Source organism: Delphinapterus leucas, chromosome 10 (genome assembly GCF_059928025.1).
Source record: "Delphinapterus leucas isolate spDelLeu-1000000601 "Yukka" chromosome 10, BTC_Dleu_Yukka2, whole genome shotgun sequence".
In the NCBI taxonomy this organism is placed as follows: domain Eukaryota; kingdom Metazoa; phylum Chordata; class Mammalia; order Artiodactyla; family Monodontidae; genus Delphinapterus; species Delphinapterus leucas.
This window is the reverse complement of record NC_143138.1, coordinates 66,623,526-66,640,815: the sequence shown is the minus strand read 5'-3', so window position 1 is coordinate 66,640,815 and position 17,290 is coordinate 66,623,526. Positions and strand designations below refer to the sequence as shown.

Sequence of the window (17,290 nt, the reverse complement as noted above, 5' to 3'; positions counted from 1 at the left end):
TGGGGGTTGGAGCATATGCTTATCAGCATTTTCAAAAGCATACAGTTCTAGGGTAGTGTTCTCCCAGTGACTTTAGCCTTGGCCCCTGGGAGCCTCCAAGCAACAGATATGTAGGGGTACGTTTGCTCTTCAGAAGCAGATGAAGTACTTGGAACAGCAGCAGGATGAGACCAAACAAGCACGGGAGGAGGCCCGCCGGCTCCGGAACAAGATGAAGACCATGGAGCGGTGAGCTTGGATCTGGGGCCTGCCCTGTGCCCTTGCACCTAGGGCCCTCTGGGGCACAGCTCTCAGGACTTCAGCAGGGGCTGGCTCACCTCTGTAGCTCAACTCTCTATAGGCCATGGGGGGCTCAGGCTAGCTGAGTATGGGCACAGGTCTTACTCAACCTCTATGGGCTCCTCTACTTTCTATGGGGGCTCTTGCCACACTCCTCCCTGTCCCTGTTGCCTGTGGCCAAATGACCTGGCAGGGGTTTTGTTCCAAGAACCTCTCTCTGGGGATCCCTGACCTGAGGCTCTCTGTGAACACCCCTTCTTCCTCAGCAGCATCGCTGCAGCTGTGCTTAGCTCTGCTGTGGGGCCTTTCTTTGGACAGACCTGCCTGCTGAAGCATCCTAGCAGCTCAGGCTGTCACCATAGCAACGGCAGCAAAGGGAAGCAGAGCTGCACTGGGTATCTACCCATCAGCCTCCAGATTTTAAATGCCGTGGGCTGGGTGTTTTTCAGAATTGAGCTCCTACTCCAGAGTCAGCGGCCCGAGGTGGAGGAGATGATCCGTGACATGGGTGTGGGACAGTCAGCGGTGGAACAGTTGGCTGTGTACTGCGTGTCCCTCAAGAAGTGTGTACTCTGGCCTCTCTATCCAAGCCCAGGAGCTAAGCCATGGCACCCCAGCCATGCCTCTCCGTCTGTTGCCCATCTCTTGTAAAGCACAGCAGGTGGAGTTAAGGGGCAGGCTCTGGAGCCATGCTGCCTCAGTTTGAACCCTCACCCCTTTCACCATGTGGCCAGGACCCAATTTCTTAACCTCTCTGATCCTCAGCTTCCTGAATGGAGATAATAATACCTTGCCTCACAGGATTATTGAGAGAATTGAGTGTGAATTATAAGTGTTATTTCTAAAGACGTTGGCACAGCTTTCTGAGCCATGAGCCCCATCATGATATCTGGAGCCTGTTTCCTATTAGCACTGTTACTGATCCTGCCTGGCTTGCATCAGAAACTCAGCTCAGATGTTTACTACAATGGGTGTGAGGTGGGAGAAAAGGGACCACTTGGCTGACAGGCATGGAGGATCCCAGATGCCTCGTGTAGGGGTCAGGTGGTGTAGGGGGCCTCGTAGTGGGGCCGGGGCTTCCTGCACATCCTCTCAAATCGCCAGTGCCTGCAGGCAGGCAGGGAACAGAGACTCACCAGCTCTCCTTGCATTGGGTGCCAGACCCTCCACAGCACCACCTGGTCCCCTCTGGGCTCAGGTGTCAGAGTAGGAATGAGAAGGGCTGAGGGCTTGGGCTGGGCTTTGTGTTTGGTTGGTGCTGTGGCTCAGTCTGACCAGCAGGTGTCTGGTGCTGACATGTCTTTCCATGGCCCCTTTGTAGAGAGTACGAGAATCTAAAAGAGGCACGGAAGGCCTCAGGGGAGCTAGCCGACAAACTGAAGAAGGATTTGTTTTCTTCCAGAAGCAAGGTAATTCAGTGGGGAGCTGACAGTGAGGGGAGAGGTGGCTGTCCTTTTGTCATGCTCATGTGTGTCTCCTAAGCAAGGCCATGGGGCTGTTGGATGACTCACAGAGGCTGGTTTCTGATCCTTACTGGGCATTGACTCTGGCTACGTGGCTTGTCCAGTTAGGGTGGCAGATCAGGCAGGTATCCCCCCAGCCTCTGCACACTTCTGTTCCTCTCTGCTCTTCTGGGTACCTCTCAGCTGGCTGGAGCACACAGGTCCCAAATGTGACAGTTTCAGGGGCCTGTTTTTTGTTCCAGGCCCAGAGTATGAGGCCTCTTGTTTGGGGGTATTTTTTGTTTTGTTTTATTTTGTTTGTTTGTGTTTTTTGGCCATGCCGCTCGGCTTATGGGATCTCAGTTCCCCAGCCAGAGACTGAACCTGGGCCATGGCAGTGAAAGCCTGGAATCCTAACCACTAGGCCACCAGGGGACACCCAGTAGAAGGCATCTTGGAACCTGATTCAGTCAGCACAGCAGTTTTTATTTCTGGGCATGGTGCATCCATGGGCAAGGGTGTAGGAAGTAGCCCTTGTTCCTGGGCAGCTCCAGATGGACATTGCCGGACTAAGGTCCAGCCCCATGGAGCTAGGGTCTCCCTCCCGTGTTCCCAGCTCTTCTGGACCCCGGGCTACCACGAGCTGGTGTAGCAGCAGGTGCGGGCAGGGCATATGGGCACCCCTTGGTTCATCCTCTTCTCCTTACACTTTCTTGTAGTTGCAGACAGTCTACTCTGAACTGGACCAGGCCAAGTTGGAGCTGAGGTCGGCCCAGAAGGACTTACAGAGTGCTGACAAGGAAATCGCAGTGAGGGACATCTCTGGCCAGGCGGGAACGAGGGGTGGCTTATGTGCCCTCCAAGAACAGGGCTGGCCAGTTCTGCCCGCGAAACCTTGCACCAGTCAGTGGTGGTGGCTCTGGGATCCCTGCGTCCTCCTGGGTCAGGGTGGGTCAGGACATGTGCCTTGGCCCTTGGTCTGGAGCCGGGGCCTCCTCAGCAGAGGACAGAGAGCACCTGGGTCTTCCTCACAGTCTGTCCTGTGCCTACATCCTTGAGACCACCAGAGTAGGGGCTCCACCAGAGAGGGGTTCTGAGGTCGGGTGGTCCTGGCCTCCTGAGCCTGATATTTGGGTTTCGGGCCTTGTTCTGTTCCCAGTGGGCTTGCCTTTCGTGTGTGGTGCTCAGTCCTTGGCAGTCCCTCTGGACTTGGTGCCTCAGCGGCTCTTTCACTCTCTTCTCTTTCCTTCCCCAAGAGCCTGAGAAAAAAGCTAACGATGCTGCAGGAAACCCTGAACCTGCCACCAGTGGACAGTGAGGCTGTCAACCGCCTGGTTTTAGAGAGGTTTGTTGACCCTCTGGGGTGGTGCAAGGGCTATAGGCTGGAGGAGCTCCCTGGTAAGGGTGTCCTCACTCTTCCTGGCTTTGTGGGAGTGGGTGGCCCATGTGGGCCTGAAGGCTGTGGACCCCCTGCCCTGGGAGATAGCCAAGATTTAGCTGGAAAGCAGCTTTGAGGTAGATTCTGGGCTCTGACAAGGAGAGGCCAGGGGAGGCCAGAAAGTACCTAGGGCTGGTCAGAGAAAGGGCAGGAGCACCAGCTCAGGGCATCCTGTTTATGGAATGGCTCACCTAATGTATCCGTCTGCCCCAGGTTCTGAAACAACCACGGAAATACTGTAACTCTCTTCTGGTTCCAGGAATATGCACATTAAAGCTGCCAGCAGAGGGAGCCAGAGGCAGAGGGATGGGTGTCCTCCTCCCCAGTGTTCCACAGAAGCCAATGGGCTGAGAGGGTCCTCAGGGCAATCTCCTGCCTAGCAGCCCTCCTGATGGTCCAGACAGAAAACACAACCCAGCAGCCCAGCCGCTTTTTTTTTTTCCCCCGAGCCACGCGGCATGCAGGATCTTAGTTCCCCAATCAGGGATTGAACCCATGCCCCCTGCATTGGTAGCGCGGATCCTTAACCACTGGACCACCAGCATAGTCCCCAGCCACTTTTTTTTTTTTTGGCTGTGTTGGGTCTTTGTTGCAGTGCATGGGCCTCTCATTGTGGTGGCTTCTATTGCAGACCATGGTCTCTAGGCGCGTGGGCTTCAGTAGTTATGGCACGCAGGCTCAGTAGTTGTGGCTCACGGACTCTAGAGCGCAGGCTCAGTAGTTGTGGCGCACAGGCAGAGTTGCTCCGCGGCATGTGGGATCTTCCCGGACCAGGGCTCGAACCCGTGTCCCCTGCATTGGCAGGCGGATTCTTAACCACTGCACCACCAGGGAAGCCCCCCAGCCACTTTTATTTGAGCCACTTTTTTTTAAATTTAACTATTTATTTATTTAGGCTGAGCAGGGTCTTAGTTGCAGCGTGAGGGATCTTTACTTGTGGCATGCAGTCTTCTTAGTTGCAGCATGCGGGCTGTTAGTTGCAGTGTGTGGACTTCTTAGTTGCGGCATGCCTGTGGGATCTAGTTCCCCGACCAGGGATCGAACCCGGGCCCCCTGCATTGGGAGTGTGGCATCTTACCCACTAGACCATCAGGGAAGTCCCTTTGAGCCACGTTTCAACGTTGGAAACTCATTATGCTCCCTCTTCCCCACATCCGCTCAGTTGCTAGAGCCTGCCCATCTAACTTCTGTGGTGCCTTCCTGACCCTTTTCCTTGCTCCCACCTCCATGTGAGACTTGTGACCCGTTGCCCCACTCCTCCCCGCTGTCCTGTGTAGCAGCCCCAGGGCATCATGCCACTCCCTTGCCAAACATCTCCCAGGACCCTTGGCACTGGCCTCAGGCCCTCATGGAGCTGGCCTTGTGGGCTGCGGTGGATATTCAGGCTTCAGCCAAATCACACTGCCCAATGCAGCAGAACACCCCTTGCCTTCCTGCTCCTATGCCCTCCTGTGTTTCTGCTCTTCTCCACACTGAAGTGTCAGCTGCCCTGCGGAGCCTTCCCTAGTCTCCTCAGCAGAAATAAGCTCACTGTCCTCTGCACAGGTAGCACTTCTTATTCAGATGCCGTCAGCTGCTAGGGTCCACAGAGGTGCTCTAGAGGCTTTCTGGAGCCTGGTCTACCCCCTGTGTACACACCCGGCTGTGAGTAGACCGGGAGCTGCCTCCTGATCTGTGTCCCCACCATCAGCTCCCTCACACACACGCTCCTTCCCCCACACCATAGTACCCGGTCAGCATCTGAGGGGGGCAGTGAATGCATGCAAGCCAGTTTCCTCTCATTCCTCAATCTTTCTCTTTCCTTTCATACCTCAGGTCCTCCAGTGTTTCTTTTTTTTTTTTTTAATTATTTAATTTATTTATTTTTGGCTGCGTTGGGTGTTCGTTGCTGCACACGGGCTTTCTCTAGTTGCGGTGAGCGGGGGCTACTCCTTGTTGTGGTGCGCTGGCTTCTCATTGCGGTGGCCTCTCTTGTTGTGGAGCATGGGCTCCAGGCGCGCTGGCTTCAGTAGTTGTGGCACGTGGGCTCAGTAGTTGTGGTGCACGGGCTTAGTTGCTCTGCAGCATGTGGGATCTTTCTGGACCAGGGCTTGAACCCGTGTCCCCTGCATTGGCAGGCAGTTTCTTGACCACTGCGCCACAAGGGAAGCCCCTTCCAGTGTCTCTTTACAGAGCCAGGGCTGCCTGCCTGCCCCAGTTTAGGTCTGAGGGCTGTGGGAGTGTGATGGGCACATGACTCTGTGAGGTCCAGCCTGTGGCTGATTTTGACAAACTGAGCTCTGTTTCTGGTCTCTCCTACCTGCTCTACACTCAGAGTCCATCGGCCCAGCCACCTTGGAAGCCCCAGGTAACATGAAGGCTCTGTCAGGAGCTTGGCAGGTATAGTACCCACCCTCAGGGAGCTGTTAGTCTCAGTGACCATCTCATGTAGATAGACCTTTAGAACCCAACCTGAGTCAAGGCAGAAAGTAAAAATCCTTTTTTTCAGGATATCACTCAAGGCTGCTGTCTGCAAGCTCCCCATCGTGCTCCCTCCACTTTCTATTCCATGGGCCGTGGTGTTTCCATGCACTTGTCATCTGTGTCTGGCGTCCACAGTAAGGGGGAGCACAAGCACAGAGGCTTCCTCTAGGTGCCCAGGGACTTTCCATTCCTGCTTTTGCTTACTTTCTTTTTATTTATTTGTTTGGTTGGTTAGTTGATTGCACTGGGTCTTAGTTGCAGCAGGCAGGCCCCTTAGTTGCAGCTTGCATGCTCCTTAGTTGCAGCACGTGGGCTCCTTAGTTGTGGCAGGTGAGCTCCATCATTGTGGCATGCGAACTCTTAGTTGCGGCAGGTGAGCTCCATCGTTGTGGCATGCGAACTCTTAGTTGCGGCACGCATGTAAGATCTAGTTCCCAGACCAGGGATCGAACCTGGGCCCCCTGCATTGGGAGCTTGGAGTCTTATCCACTGCGCCACCAGGGAAGTCCCAATTTCCTTCCTTTTTAAGGCTGAATCAGCAATCGCATTTTAAATTTGCACACATTCTTTCTTGCTCGCTGAATACATCCTTGGCAAAATATGCTATCCCTTGTTTTATGGTCTAGCATTTTCATTTCTGTCAGGGCCAGTGTTTGCACATCATGGCCTTTCTCTTGGACTTCCCTCTCATGCTTGGGGGTCCTTGGCTGCCTGTGGCCCTCTGAGGAGGAGTAACAGAAAGGTGTCCTGGGAACCCAACCTTTATGGGCAGGGATTGGGGGAATGTGCAGTCATCTGGTATCATGCTGAACCTAGGTGCAAAGGGATTTGCTGTCAGGTCCAGTACTGGCTGCCGTAAGATCCCGTGGATGGTTTGCAGGTGACTTTAGGAAAGGCCCTTCTCATTCTTGGCCCCAGGTAGCAGGCTCACTTCCTGGTGCTCACTCCCTGATGTAGGGAGGGGTGGCACCAAGCTCGAACCTTCCATCAGTACCCCCATTTTCAGGCTTGTTTAATGCATCTGTAAATCCAGGTCTTCCCCGCTCCTCCCTTGCATCCGTAGCCCTCTCCTGGTGGGTTCTGGCTATTGTGTAAGTCTCCCATCCCCTGGCCATGCTCTCTCCCAGATTTTTGTGGAAATCTATGGGTACTGATGATGGCTGCCCATTCCATTTGTTGCAGTAGGGTTATCCTTCACTCCTGTCATTTTAGGGAGACCTCAGGAGGTAGCTATCACCCCCAACCACAGAGGAGGTGTTTGGAAGACCTCTCTCATGGACCCCAAGAGCCCCTGACCTCCAAGCTGAAGGGAGTTGGGGAGGCCTTTGCTTAGGGTAGGCCTGCCGGTTGCCATGAGTTCATGGAGGACACACTGACTAACTCCCGTGCCACACAGGTAATAGGTCTGCCCAGGGCCTTGGTTGAGTTTTGGAAAGAGGGGTGTCTTGCCCCAATTCCTGAGTCCTCTGGCATGAAGCCCTGTATGTTGGCCATGGGTGACTATCCCAAAGATGATGGTATCACCCAGGAGGACCTAAAGCCAGGCCCTCAACCAGTTGGGGGGTGTATATGGCCACTAAGCTCTAGACTCTTCCACCTTGTCAGACAGACAGAAGGTGGGAAGGAAAGAAAGACCATTGGCAGGAAGAAAAACAGGGTTCGAGCTTATAAAAGAAGAAGGATTTACCAGGAAGTGTCTGAGGGAACAAGAAATGTGTTCATATGAGCCAGATGGTGTGGGGGAGTGAGGGAGGCACTGAGAGAACCTCCTGAGTCTTGAATTTAGTGTTGGGGATGGCCAGGAGGTGTGAGTGAAAAAGACTGGCTTGGCTTGAGCCAAGGCTGGGCACATGCCATGAACACCACTGGGCAAGGTCTGAGGCAATGGCAGCAGGAAGTCCTACCCTGAGCCACCTGGAGGGCAAAATGGCTCTCATAGCCAGACCCTGCCTGCCTCCTGAGTGCACCTCTCTTAACCTGGACCTGGACTTGCTGAGGTTGGTAAAAAGTGGCAGAGTAACAGATCTTACAGAAGATTGGCATGGGGCTTCCCTGGTGGCACAGTGGTTAAGAATCCTCCTGCCAATGCAGGGGACACGGGTTCAAGCCCTGGTCTAGGAAGATCCCACATGCCGCGGAGCAGCTAAGCCGTGCGCCACAACTACTGAGCCTGCACTCTAGAGCCTGCGAGCCACAACTACTAAAGCTCGCGTGCCACAACTATTGAGCCTATGCTCTAGAGCCCCTGAGCCACAACTACTGAAGCCCACGCGCCTAGAGCCTGTGTTCCACAAGAGAAGCCACCGCAGTGAGAAGCCCGAGCACCACAATGAAGAGTAGCCTCTGCTCACCACAACTAAAGAAAGCCTGTGAGCAACAACGAAGACCCAATGCAGCCAAAAATAAAAATAAATAAATAAAATAAAATTATTTAAAAAAAAAAAGATTGGCATGAGTGGTCCTGACTGCTGCTTTATGCTGTGTTTCCCAGAGTGGGAAGCAAAGTAATGCGTGAAGTTGGTCTGAGGTGGGTCTATGCAGCCTTTGCTTCCACCTACAGGCAAGGAAAGGGTAGAGCTTCCAGGGGTCTGGCCAGGGAAAGAAAGAGAGAGTCCAAGCTTCCCAGATTGCTTACCTACCCAAGTCAGTGCAGGTAGTTCCTTTCCTCTGATTTGCACACCCCATCTGGCTCCTGGCCAGAGACTAATACGGCACAGCTCATCCCTCTGTCCCTGAGTAGTGACAGTAGGGCTGTGGGCAGCTCTGAAAGGCTCCTGAGGGAAAGAGTGGTCTTGGGGCTTCCCCTGCCACTCCCCGGAGTTCTCTGATCACAGGAGCTGGGGAGCCCCGCCAGGTCTGGATGGGCTAGAAAAAATCCTGTTGGCTTAAATTTTCTAATAGAATTATACCCTTCCCCCATTAAAAAAAGTAAAAACACATTCACTGTTTAGAATTTGGAAAATATGGACTTATCCCAGAGGTAGTCACCATTGACCAGTGGAAAATCCCTTCAAGTCCTTTTTCTGTATGTGGTAGAGTGGGGGATGTGTGTGCACAAGTCATGTGATTGTACTATACATAGAGTTTTCTTTGGTTTTTTTCCCCCAATTTTATTGTGGTAAAATATACATAACATAAAATTTACCAACTTTTTTTTTTTTTTTTTTGGCTGCATCCGGTTTAGTTGCGGCACGTGGGATCTTCTTTGTGGCATGTGGAATCTTTCACTGTGGCGCGCGGGCTTCTCTCTAGTTGTGGCGTGCGGGTTTTCTCTCTCTAGTTGAGGCACGCAGGCTCAGTAGTTGTGGCGCATGGGCTTAGTTGCCCCGCGGCATGTGGGATCTTAATTCCCCGACCAGGGATCGAACCCGCGTCCCCTGCATTGGAAGGCAGATTCTTTACCCCTGGACCACTGGGGAAGTCCCTTACCAACATTTTTAAGTGTACAGTTCAGTGGTATTAAAGATGTTCATAAGGTTGTGCAACCATCACCAACATCTATCCCCCGAATTTTTGTCTTGTAAAAAATGCTATACTCATTAAACAGTAACTCCCCATTTCCTCCCCCTCCCCCTCAGCCCCTGGCAACCACCATTCTCCTTTCTGTCTCTATGGTCTTGACTACTCCAAATACCTCATGTAAGTAGAATCATACAGTCTTTTTGTGACTGGCTTCTTTCAGTTGGCATAATGTCCTCAGTGTTCATTCATGTTGTAGAATTTCTTTTTTGAAGCTGAATAATATTCCATTGTATGTATATACCACATTTTGCTCATGCATTCTTTTGTAGATGGACTCTTGGGTTGCTTCCACCTTTTGGCTATTGTGGATAATGCTACTGTGAACACGGATACACAAATATCTCTTTGAGATCCTGTTTCCAGTTCTTTTGCACATACACCCAGAAATGGAATGGCTATATCACTTGATAATTCTAGTTTTAATTGTTTGAGGAACTGTCTTTCTGTTTTCCACAGTGATTTAATCACTTTACATTCCCACCAACAGTGCACAGGGTTCCAATTTAAGAACATTCTCACCAATAGTTGTTATTTTCTGTTTTTTTTTTTTTATGGTAGCCATCCTAATGAGTGTGAGGGGTGTCTCATTGTAGTTTTGATTTGCATTTCCCTAATGATTAGTGGTATTGGGGGTCTTTTCATGTCTTCATTGGCCATTTGTTTGGGGGGGGGTGGTTTCTTTTGGCCATGCTGAGGCTTGTGGGGATCTCAGTTCCCAGACCAGGGATTAAACCCGGGCCACAGCAGTGAAAGCCCAGAATCCTAAACATTAGGCCATCAGGGAACTCCCCTTTATTGGCCATTTATAAATCATCTTAGGAGGAATGTCTGTTCAAGTCCTTTGCCCATTTTCGATTGGGTTATTTGCTTTTTTGTTGTTGGGTTCTAGAAGTTCTCTATATATTCTGGATTTTAATCCGTTAACAGATATATGATTTGCAAATATTTTCTCCCATTCTGTGGATTGCCCTTTTACTCTATTGATAGTATCTTTTGATGTGCGAAATTTAAAATTTTTGTGAAGTCTAATTTTTCTGTTTTTTCTTTTGTTGACTATAGAGTTTTGTATTGCTTTTTAAATTTAACATGTGAGCACTTTCCCATGTTATTAAGTTTACTCTCTAGAAACACTACTTTAATGTGTATATCATATTCAAGCTATGAAAGTACCAGTCCCCTAGGGGAGTCATTTTGACAGTTTCTAAGATTGTGCCATTTGTCATAATAAGTAGCACTGGAAGGGACATCCCTTTACTTCAGTCTGTGGTCACCTCTCTGACAGGATCCTTGGCTTGCATTCTGAGAAATGAGGCTACGTGAACAAAAGACCTTTTAGTTGTACATCTGGGTTTTGTGTGAGTTTTTGCTTGCTTCCTTTCATGTCTTCCAGACTTCCACTGTGTGAAGGACCAAGCCAAGTGGTTTTTTTCTGTAGAGATTTGGGCTTCCTTGCAGGATGGCTCTAAACCAGGTGTGGGCTCCAGGCCCCTGGAGCTGAGCCATCTCTGATGCTTGAGGGGCTTTTGTCTTTCTGGGCTGCCACTGTGGTCTTAATTAACCAGGCCATCTCTGCCTATAGCCCAGCTCCTGTGGAGATGCTGAACCTGAAGCTTCGCCGGCCAGCCTTCGGCGATGATATTGACCTCAATGCCACCTTTAATGTGGATACTCCCCCAGCCCAGCCCTCCAGCACCCAGCATGGCCATGCCAAGAGGCTCTTCCCAGAGAAGGCACAGTAAGTGGTAGCCCCTGGCCCTTCCACAGCCTGGAGGGAGGATGGCTAAGAGATCTCTGCAGGTCCTACCCTAATAGCTCTGAGTGGCTGACAGGGCAGTGAGGGTCACCTGGGCTTGGCCGTGGCAAGCACAGCTACCTTTCTGCCCTCTCCTGAGTACTCAATCTGTACAAAGCCCTTCTGTTGCTTGTCTCATTAATCTTCACAATCACCCTTCAAGCAAAGTTGGGGATGTGAATTAGAGAGAACATGGGGGTCCCAGCAGGGGCAGGTCTGGGCTGATGCTGTTGGGAGGCAGGGTGCTCCCAGTACCTTGAATGGGCTCGCTGGAGTCTTAAGTCAGGGACTCTGAACTTTCTCTTCCATTGTGTGCCCCACAGGCTCATGCTTGAGGCAGGACCATATCAGACTATGGAACCAGAGCCCTACCACTTAAGGAGGTAGCCCACAGGGGCAGGCATGAAAAGCTATGAGGAGCTGCAGTGGTATGGGTGGGACCTGCACTATTGGTACAGTGGGACTGGGAGTAGGGAGGCTGTCTCCTTGGCCAGGCAGGCCACTAGTTCATCATGGAGACAAGAGCTACTCCTGTACATCCATGTAGGTGTATGCTGCTCAGGTAAGGGAGTCGGGCTGAGCAAGTTTTTTCTCAATCAAAGACTTTGGACATGAGAGAAAGAAATTGAGATGTTAGGCAGTGGAGGTAGAGGAGGCCCAGGGAGAGGACAAAAGGGAAAGCCAGCTGGATTTTCCACCCCTCCCCAGACTCAGGGGCAGAGGCACCAGTGCTGTATAGGGCCAGGCCTGGTAGCAGTGAGAAACAAACCTAGAGCATGTGGGCTACAGTCAGGGGGCCTATCAGTGCCTGCTCAGTACTCTGGCTTCCTCTTGTTGCCTCTTTAGCTATAAAGGTTGAAAGTGGGCACCTGGGGCCTGCAGGCTACCATACCTTTTAGAGACATTTCTACCATCTTCAGTGCCTGTGATGGGGGTGAGGGAGCCCAGCCTCCCCAGAACCAGACTTGCAAGTGGAGCAAGAGGAGATTCTTCCCATGGTCATCATGTGGCATCACCACAGGCTATGGGGGCAGAAACAGAGGGGTTCAATATTTGCAGGCCCTGATCCTGCCCCTGTCCTTATGGCTTTGAGAATCCACAGGGTCAGCCTTAGGTCACCATTCTCCCACTCTTCTGGGAAGATATGAGAAGAGGGTATCCACCTGCTAGGGTCCCCAGGAGTTGGATGGAAACACTGGGTCCAGCTCTGGAACTAGGAGTGGCAGACTAGGGCCTGGGGCCATGATCTGTTCTGCCCCAGACCCTACCTGCACAGATTTATCTAGGGAGATGGCCTAACGCTGTGTTCTGAGAGTACTTTACGGGCTCTCTAACTTACTGAGGGTCCTCTAGAGGTGGTGACCCCTCTCTGGGCAGATGGGGCTAGGCCTGAGCTCATTTTCAGGGCATGAGTGGCCTTCCTTCTGTGGGTAGTGAATTTGTTGGGCTCTCCAGCCCCACATACAGCCCAGGATGTGGTGAGGTGACTGAGAGCCCATCATTCCAATGGTGAGTGGAATTGGTTTGTCCCTGAGTAGAAGCCACAAGATTAGAATATGGCCCAACCTCCCCTGCCTCCACCACTCCGGTGGCTGTGGATATCCAGCTGTTCACAGACCTGCTCTTGGGGTGGGGATTACTGAGGTGCCTTGCCCAGCACGCAGCCATGCCAGCAGCCATGCCACGCGGTGGCTCCCCAAGGGGAATGTGCTGAGCCTGGTTCGCCTGCCCCCCCCCTTTAAAAATATATTTATTTGTTTGCTTGTTTGTTTATGGCTGCGTTGCGTCTTTGCTGCACGGGGGTCTTTCTCTAGTTGCGGCGAGCGGGGGCTACTCTTCCTTGTGGTGCACGGGCTTCTCCTTGTGGTGGCTTCTCTTGTTGCAGAGCACGGGCTCTAGGCATGTGGGCCTCAGTAGTTGTGGCTCACGGGCTCTAGAGCACAGGCTCAGTAGTTGTGGCTCACGGGCTCTAGAGCACAGGCTCAGTAGTTGTGGCGCACAGGCTTAGTTCCTCCGCAGCATGTGGGATCTTTCCACACCAGGGCTCGAACCCGTGTCCCCTGTATTGGCAGGCGGATGCTTAACCACTCTGCCAACAGGGAAGTCCCTCACCTACCCCTTATGTCTTGCTCACCTGTCTCTTGTCTTCACGTTTTGCTCTTGCAGTTCTCCCGTTCAGGACATTCTCAAGAAGATGCCCAAAGGCCCCAAGCAGGTAAGGCTTCCCAGAAGAAGCTCAGGCAATCACCCTCCAACTCTGGCCGGGACTGAGTATGAATCTGGTTTTCTGAGAGGTCAGGGTCTTGCCAGAGTCCTCTCACCCCTGGAGGACTGAAGCACTTTGGAGCCACCCTGGGAACCCTACTCACTGTCCTTCCTCCTGATGAAGCATCAGAGATCCTGATCCTATTCCAACACACCTCCTACCCTCCTTGTTTGCTGCCATCCGGCTTATCAAGCCTGGCTCTGGGGTCTCTTCTGCAGGAGTCCCAGCTCTTGCTGGGTGGCCAGCGCTGTCTGGGAGAGCCTGATGAGGAGCTGGCTGGTGCCTTCCCCGTCTTCATCCGGAATGCTGTCCTGGGCCAGAAACAGACCAAGAGGACCAGGGCAGAGCCCTGTCGCAGCACAGATGCAGTGAGTGTGGTTTCCTAAAAGTGGCAAGTGCCAGCCTCCTTGGGGGTGGGGCTGGGTGGCCAGCCCCCTAGCCCATTAGCCTGGCCCACTCACCTCTTCCTTCTGCTTTAGGTAAGGACTGGCTTCGATGGACTTGGAGGCCGGACAAAATTCATCCAGCCTGTATCCTTGTTCTGTAGCATTGGGCTGAGCTGAGCTGTGGCGCCCACATCATCCCTCACCTGTACCCCCAGACCCCAGCCCACCAGTGGCTGCAGCCCCAGGTGTGCAGAGCCAGACCTTACTCAGTATAGCAGGGCTGCCCACCACCAAGTCTGAGCCTTTCCTGCCCTGCATTCCATTCCAGTCCCCTCTTTAGGCCTCTTCCTTGACATTTCCTTCAGACTGACACGACTATGATCCGCTCACTGCCCGTTAAACCCAAGCCCAAGGCCAGGGCTAAGCAGAGACTGGGGGCCAGGACAGTGCTCCCTCCCTCCCAGGCCAAGCTGGACACCTTCCTGTGGTAGTGAGAACAGTGAGTCTGATCAGTGGCCAGATACATGCCTCTGACTTATAGGCCGAGGACTGCGGACTGGCTCGGCAGATGGTTTGCGGGGCATGGCCCCTCTTCTAGGACCAGCCCTGAGGACAAGGATAAACAAGAAGATGGGGGTGAAGGTGAGGCCCAGAAACTGTGCTTTTCCTGCACACACACCCTGCCCCACCCCCCATCATACTGGGTCTCCCTGTGAGAGCTGATGTGATCAGCTCACTGTTCCTGCCAGCAGGGTTTGCTCCTTATTCCAGGCTCCCATTTATAGCCATGGTCAGATGTGGCTGGGCTGCTTCTGGTCCTCCAGACCAGGGTTTTTTGTTGACTGTAAGGACCAAAGTGCTTGAGGCTTCTCAGGCAGCTTCAGCCTGCCCAAGCTTCTGCCTGTCTCTGACTTGCTGTTGGCCTGGACCAAGCAGGGCGGGGAATGGGGGATGGTGGTAGGGAGAGGAGGGGGGCCAGATTTCTTTGTGAAATAAAAAAGATAGAGTCTTTTCTTCCTGACTCTGGGAATGTAAATTTACCCTCACTTTGGAGAACTGTCTGGCTTGATTTTCTAAAGCGGGACCTTCACCTAGACCCAGACCCAGCAGCTTCACCCTTAGGCATTTGCCCTCTCATAGGGCACAGGGAGACTGTAGCAAGAGTGACATCACCTCAGCTTTGTCCACAGTCTCTAACCTGGGCACAGTGCAAAGGCCATAAGCAGGAAAGCAAATGGGTGAACTAGGGTTTAGACACACAGGGAACTCACAGCAAGCACAACAAATGACCAGTGACACCCCCCTCTTCACCTTTCAACTGTCAGACAAATTGCTAGCCTCTGCATCTTAGCTCCAAAAGCACTTTCTCCCAGAAGACTTCCCTTTGAACTTCTAGCTTGGATGAGGACCCCTAAACTTTCCTCTCTCACTACTGGATGGGAGTTCACCTGTTTCTGCAGATCCCAGCATGGACCTGGCACAGGGGAGAATGCTTCAGGCTGAGAGTGCCCAGCTGCTCTCCAGCAGGTGTGGAGGAGCCTTGGGCTTCTTGGGGAGGAAGTGACGCTCTTGGTTATGGGAGTTGGACCCCTCTGGTGCTGTCTTGAGACGGGGACAGTTAGTGAGGGGAAGTGTAGCATCAAGTTAAGGGTGCAGTGGCTGGCTAATAGCTTTCTTATAGATCAGTAATGAACAATTCAAATTATTTTTAATTTTTTTAAAAATGTTTATTTGGCTGCATCAGGTCTTAGTTGCAGCACATGGGATCTTCGTTGTGGCATGCAAACTCTTAGTTGTGGCACGTGGGATGTAGTTCCCTGACCAGGGATTGAAACTGGGCCCCCTGCATTTGGAACATGGAGTCTTAGCCACTGGACCACCAGGGAAGTCCCAACAACTAAAATTAAAAACCCAATACCATTTACTTCAGCACCAAAAAAGAAGAAGAAAAAAGAAAACAAATATTTAGGTATAAATCTAACAAAATATGTACAAGATCTCTGTGAGGGAAAACTACAAGACTCTGGGTCTATACATACAGTGGAATATTACTCAGCCTTTTAAAAAATTCTGAAACATGCTATAACATAGATGAACCTTGAAGACATTAAGCTAAGTGAAATAATCCAGGCACAGAGGACAAATACTGTATAATTCCATTTATATGAGATACCTAGAGTAGTCAAATTCATAGAGACAGAAAGTAGAATGGCTGTTGCCACGGGTGGGGAAGGAAGGAATGGGAAGTTATTATTTAATGGGTTGAGAGTTTCAGTTTAGGAGGATGAAGTTCTGGAGATGAATGGTGGTGATGGTGGCACAACAATGTGAATGTCTTTAATGCTACTGAACCGTACATTTAAAGATGTTAAAATGGTAAATTTCATTTTATGCATATTTTATCACAATAAAAAAAAGGACCGAAATTCTGATACATGCTACAACCTAGATGAATGTTGAAAAGGTATGCTAAGTGAAATAAATGAGACACAAAAGGGCAAATACTTTGTAATTCCACCTACATTAGGTACCTAGAATAGGCAAAGTCATAGAGACAAAATAGAATAGAAGCTCCAGGGAAACAGGGGATCTAAGATTGTTGAAGAGTTACTGTTCAATGGATACAGTATTTCTCTTTGGGATAAAGAAAAAGTTCTGGAAATAGTGGTGATGGTTACACAATATTGTGAATGTACTTAATGCCACCGAATTGTACATTTAAAAATGGTTAAAACTACAATTTAAAAAAATCTATCTACTTCTATTTTAATAAGAGTTAAAAAAAATCAGGAATGGATGTTGAATTTCATCAAATGCCTTTTGGTATCTATTTGAAGATACCACTTACTTCAGAATCTGGCCCTGGTTTCTGTACCTAGTATGTATAACACAGCCAATAAATGTTCACTGAATGAAAAAAAAACAAACACAATTACCTACTACTTTACACCCTCTAGGATGGATATAATTTGAAAAAAAAAAAAAAAAAAAAGGAAAACCAGTTTGGCCATGATGTGGAGATCACTTCTGTACATTGCTTGTGGAAAATAGCTTTTTGGTCTGTCAAAAAATTAAACATAGAATTACCATGTGACCCAGCAATTCTACTCCTAGACATATACCCAAAAGAATTGAAAACAAGTACTCAAGTACTTGTTCAAGAACAATCGTAGTAGCACAATTCATAATATCCAAAAGGTATAAACAACTCAAATGTCAACAGGTGACCGGATAACAAATTGTGATATATGCCTCTGATGGAATATTATTCAGCCATAAAAAGGAATGATGTACCGATACATGCTACAATTTGGATTAACCTCAAAAAGATTAAGTGAAGGAAAACAGATACCAAAGGTCACATTTTGTATGATTCCTTTTATATAAAATATCCAGAATGGGCAAATGCCTAGCGACAGAAAGCATATAAGTGTTTGCCAGGGGGTGAGATGTGGGATGTGGGATGGGTAGCAATTATTTAACATGGTTGTGGTGTTTTTCAGTGGGTGATGAAGTCTTGAAACTAGAGAGAGATTGTGGTTGCACAACATAGTCAATACACTAAATGCCACTACATTGTGTACTTTAAAATGGTTATTTTAATGTTGTATGGATTTTACCTCAATTTTAAAAAAAGAATTTATGATAGCACCTGGTTTAGCTATTGTGGACTTTTGTGGGGAGCTGTGGTCCATCCTCTAA

At 50.4% G+C, this 17,290-nt stretch overlaps 1 protein-coding gene across 2 annotated transcripts in view; it reads left to right on the top strand.

Annotated features, from left to right (window-relative positions):
* Positions 1-16,971, top strand: part of TRAIP (TRAF interacting protein) — a 29,105-nt gene extending 12,134 nt beyond the window's left edge. For both annotated transcript variants that reach the window (XM_022573093.2, XM_022573091.2), the window contains 10 exons: positions 134-228; positions 729-842; positions 1,601-1,688; positions 2,441-2,530; positions 2,978-3,066; positions 10,724-10,879; positions 13,103-13,151; positions 13,421-13,570; positions 13,682-13,732; positions 13,954-16,971. In XM_022573093.2, the coding sequence (XP_022428801.1) occupies positions 134-228; positions 729-842; positions 1,601-1,688; positions 2,441-2,530; positions 2,978-3,066; positions 10,724-10,879; positions 13,103-13,151; positions 13,421-13,570; positions 13,682-13,732; positions 13,954-14,079 (1,008 nt within the window). In that variant the 3' untranslated portion in view covers positions 14,080-16,971. The remainder of the gene's footprint in view (positions 1-133; positions 229-728; positions 843-1,600; positions 1,689-2,440; positions 2,531-2,977; positions 3,067-10,723; positions 10,880-13,102; positions 13,152-13,420; positions 13,571-13,681; positions 13,733-13,953) is intronic.
* Positions 16,972-17,290: the final 319 nt, after the last annotated feature.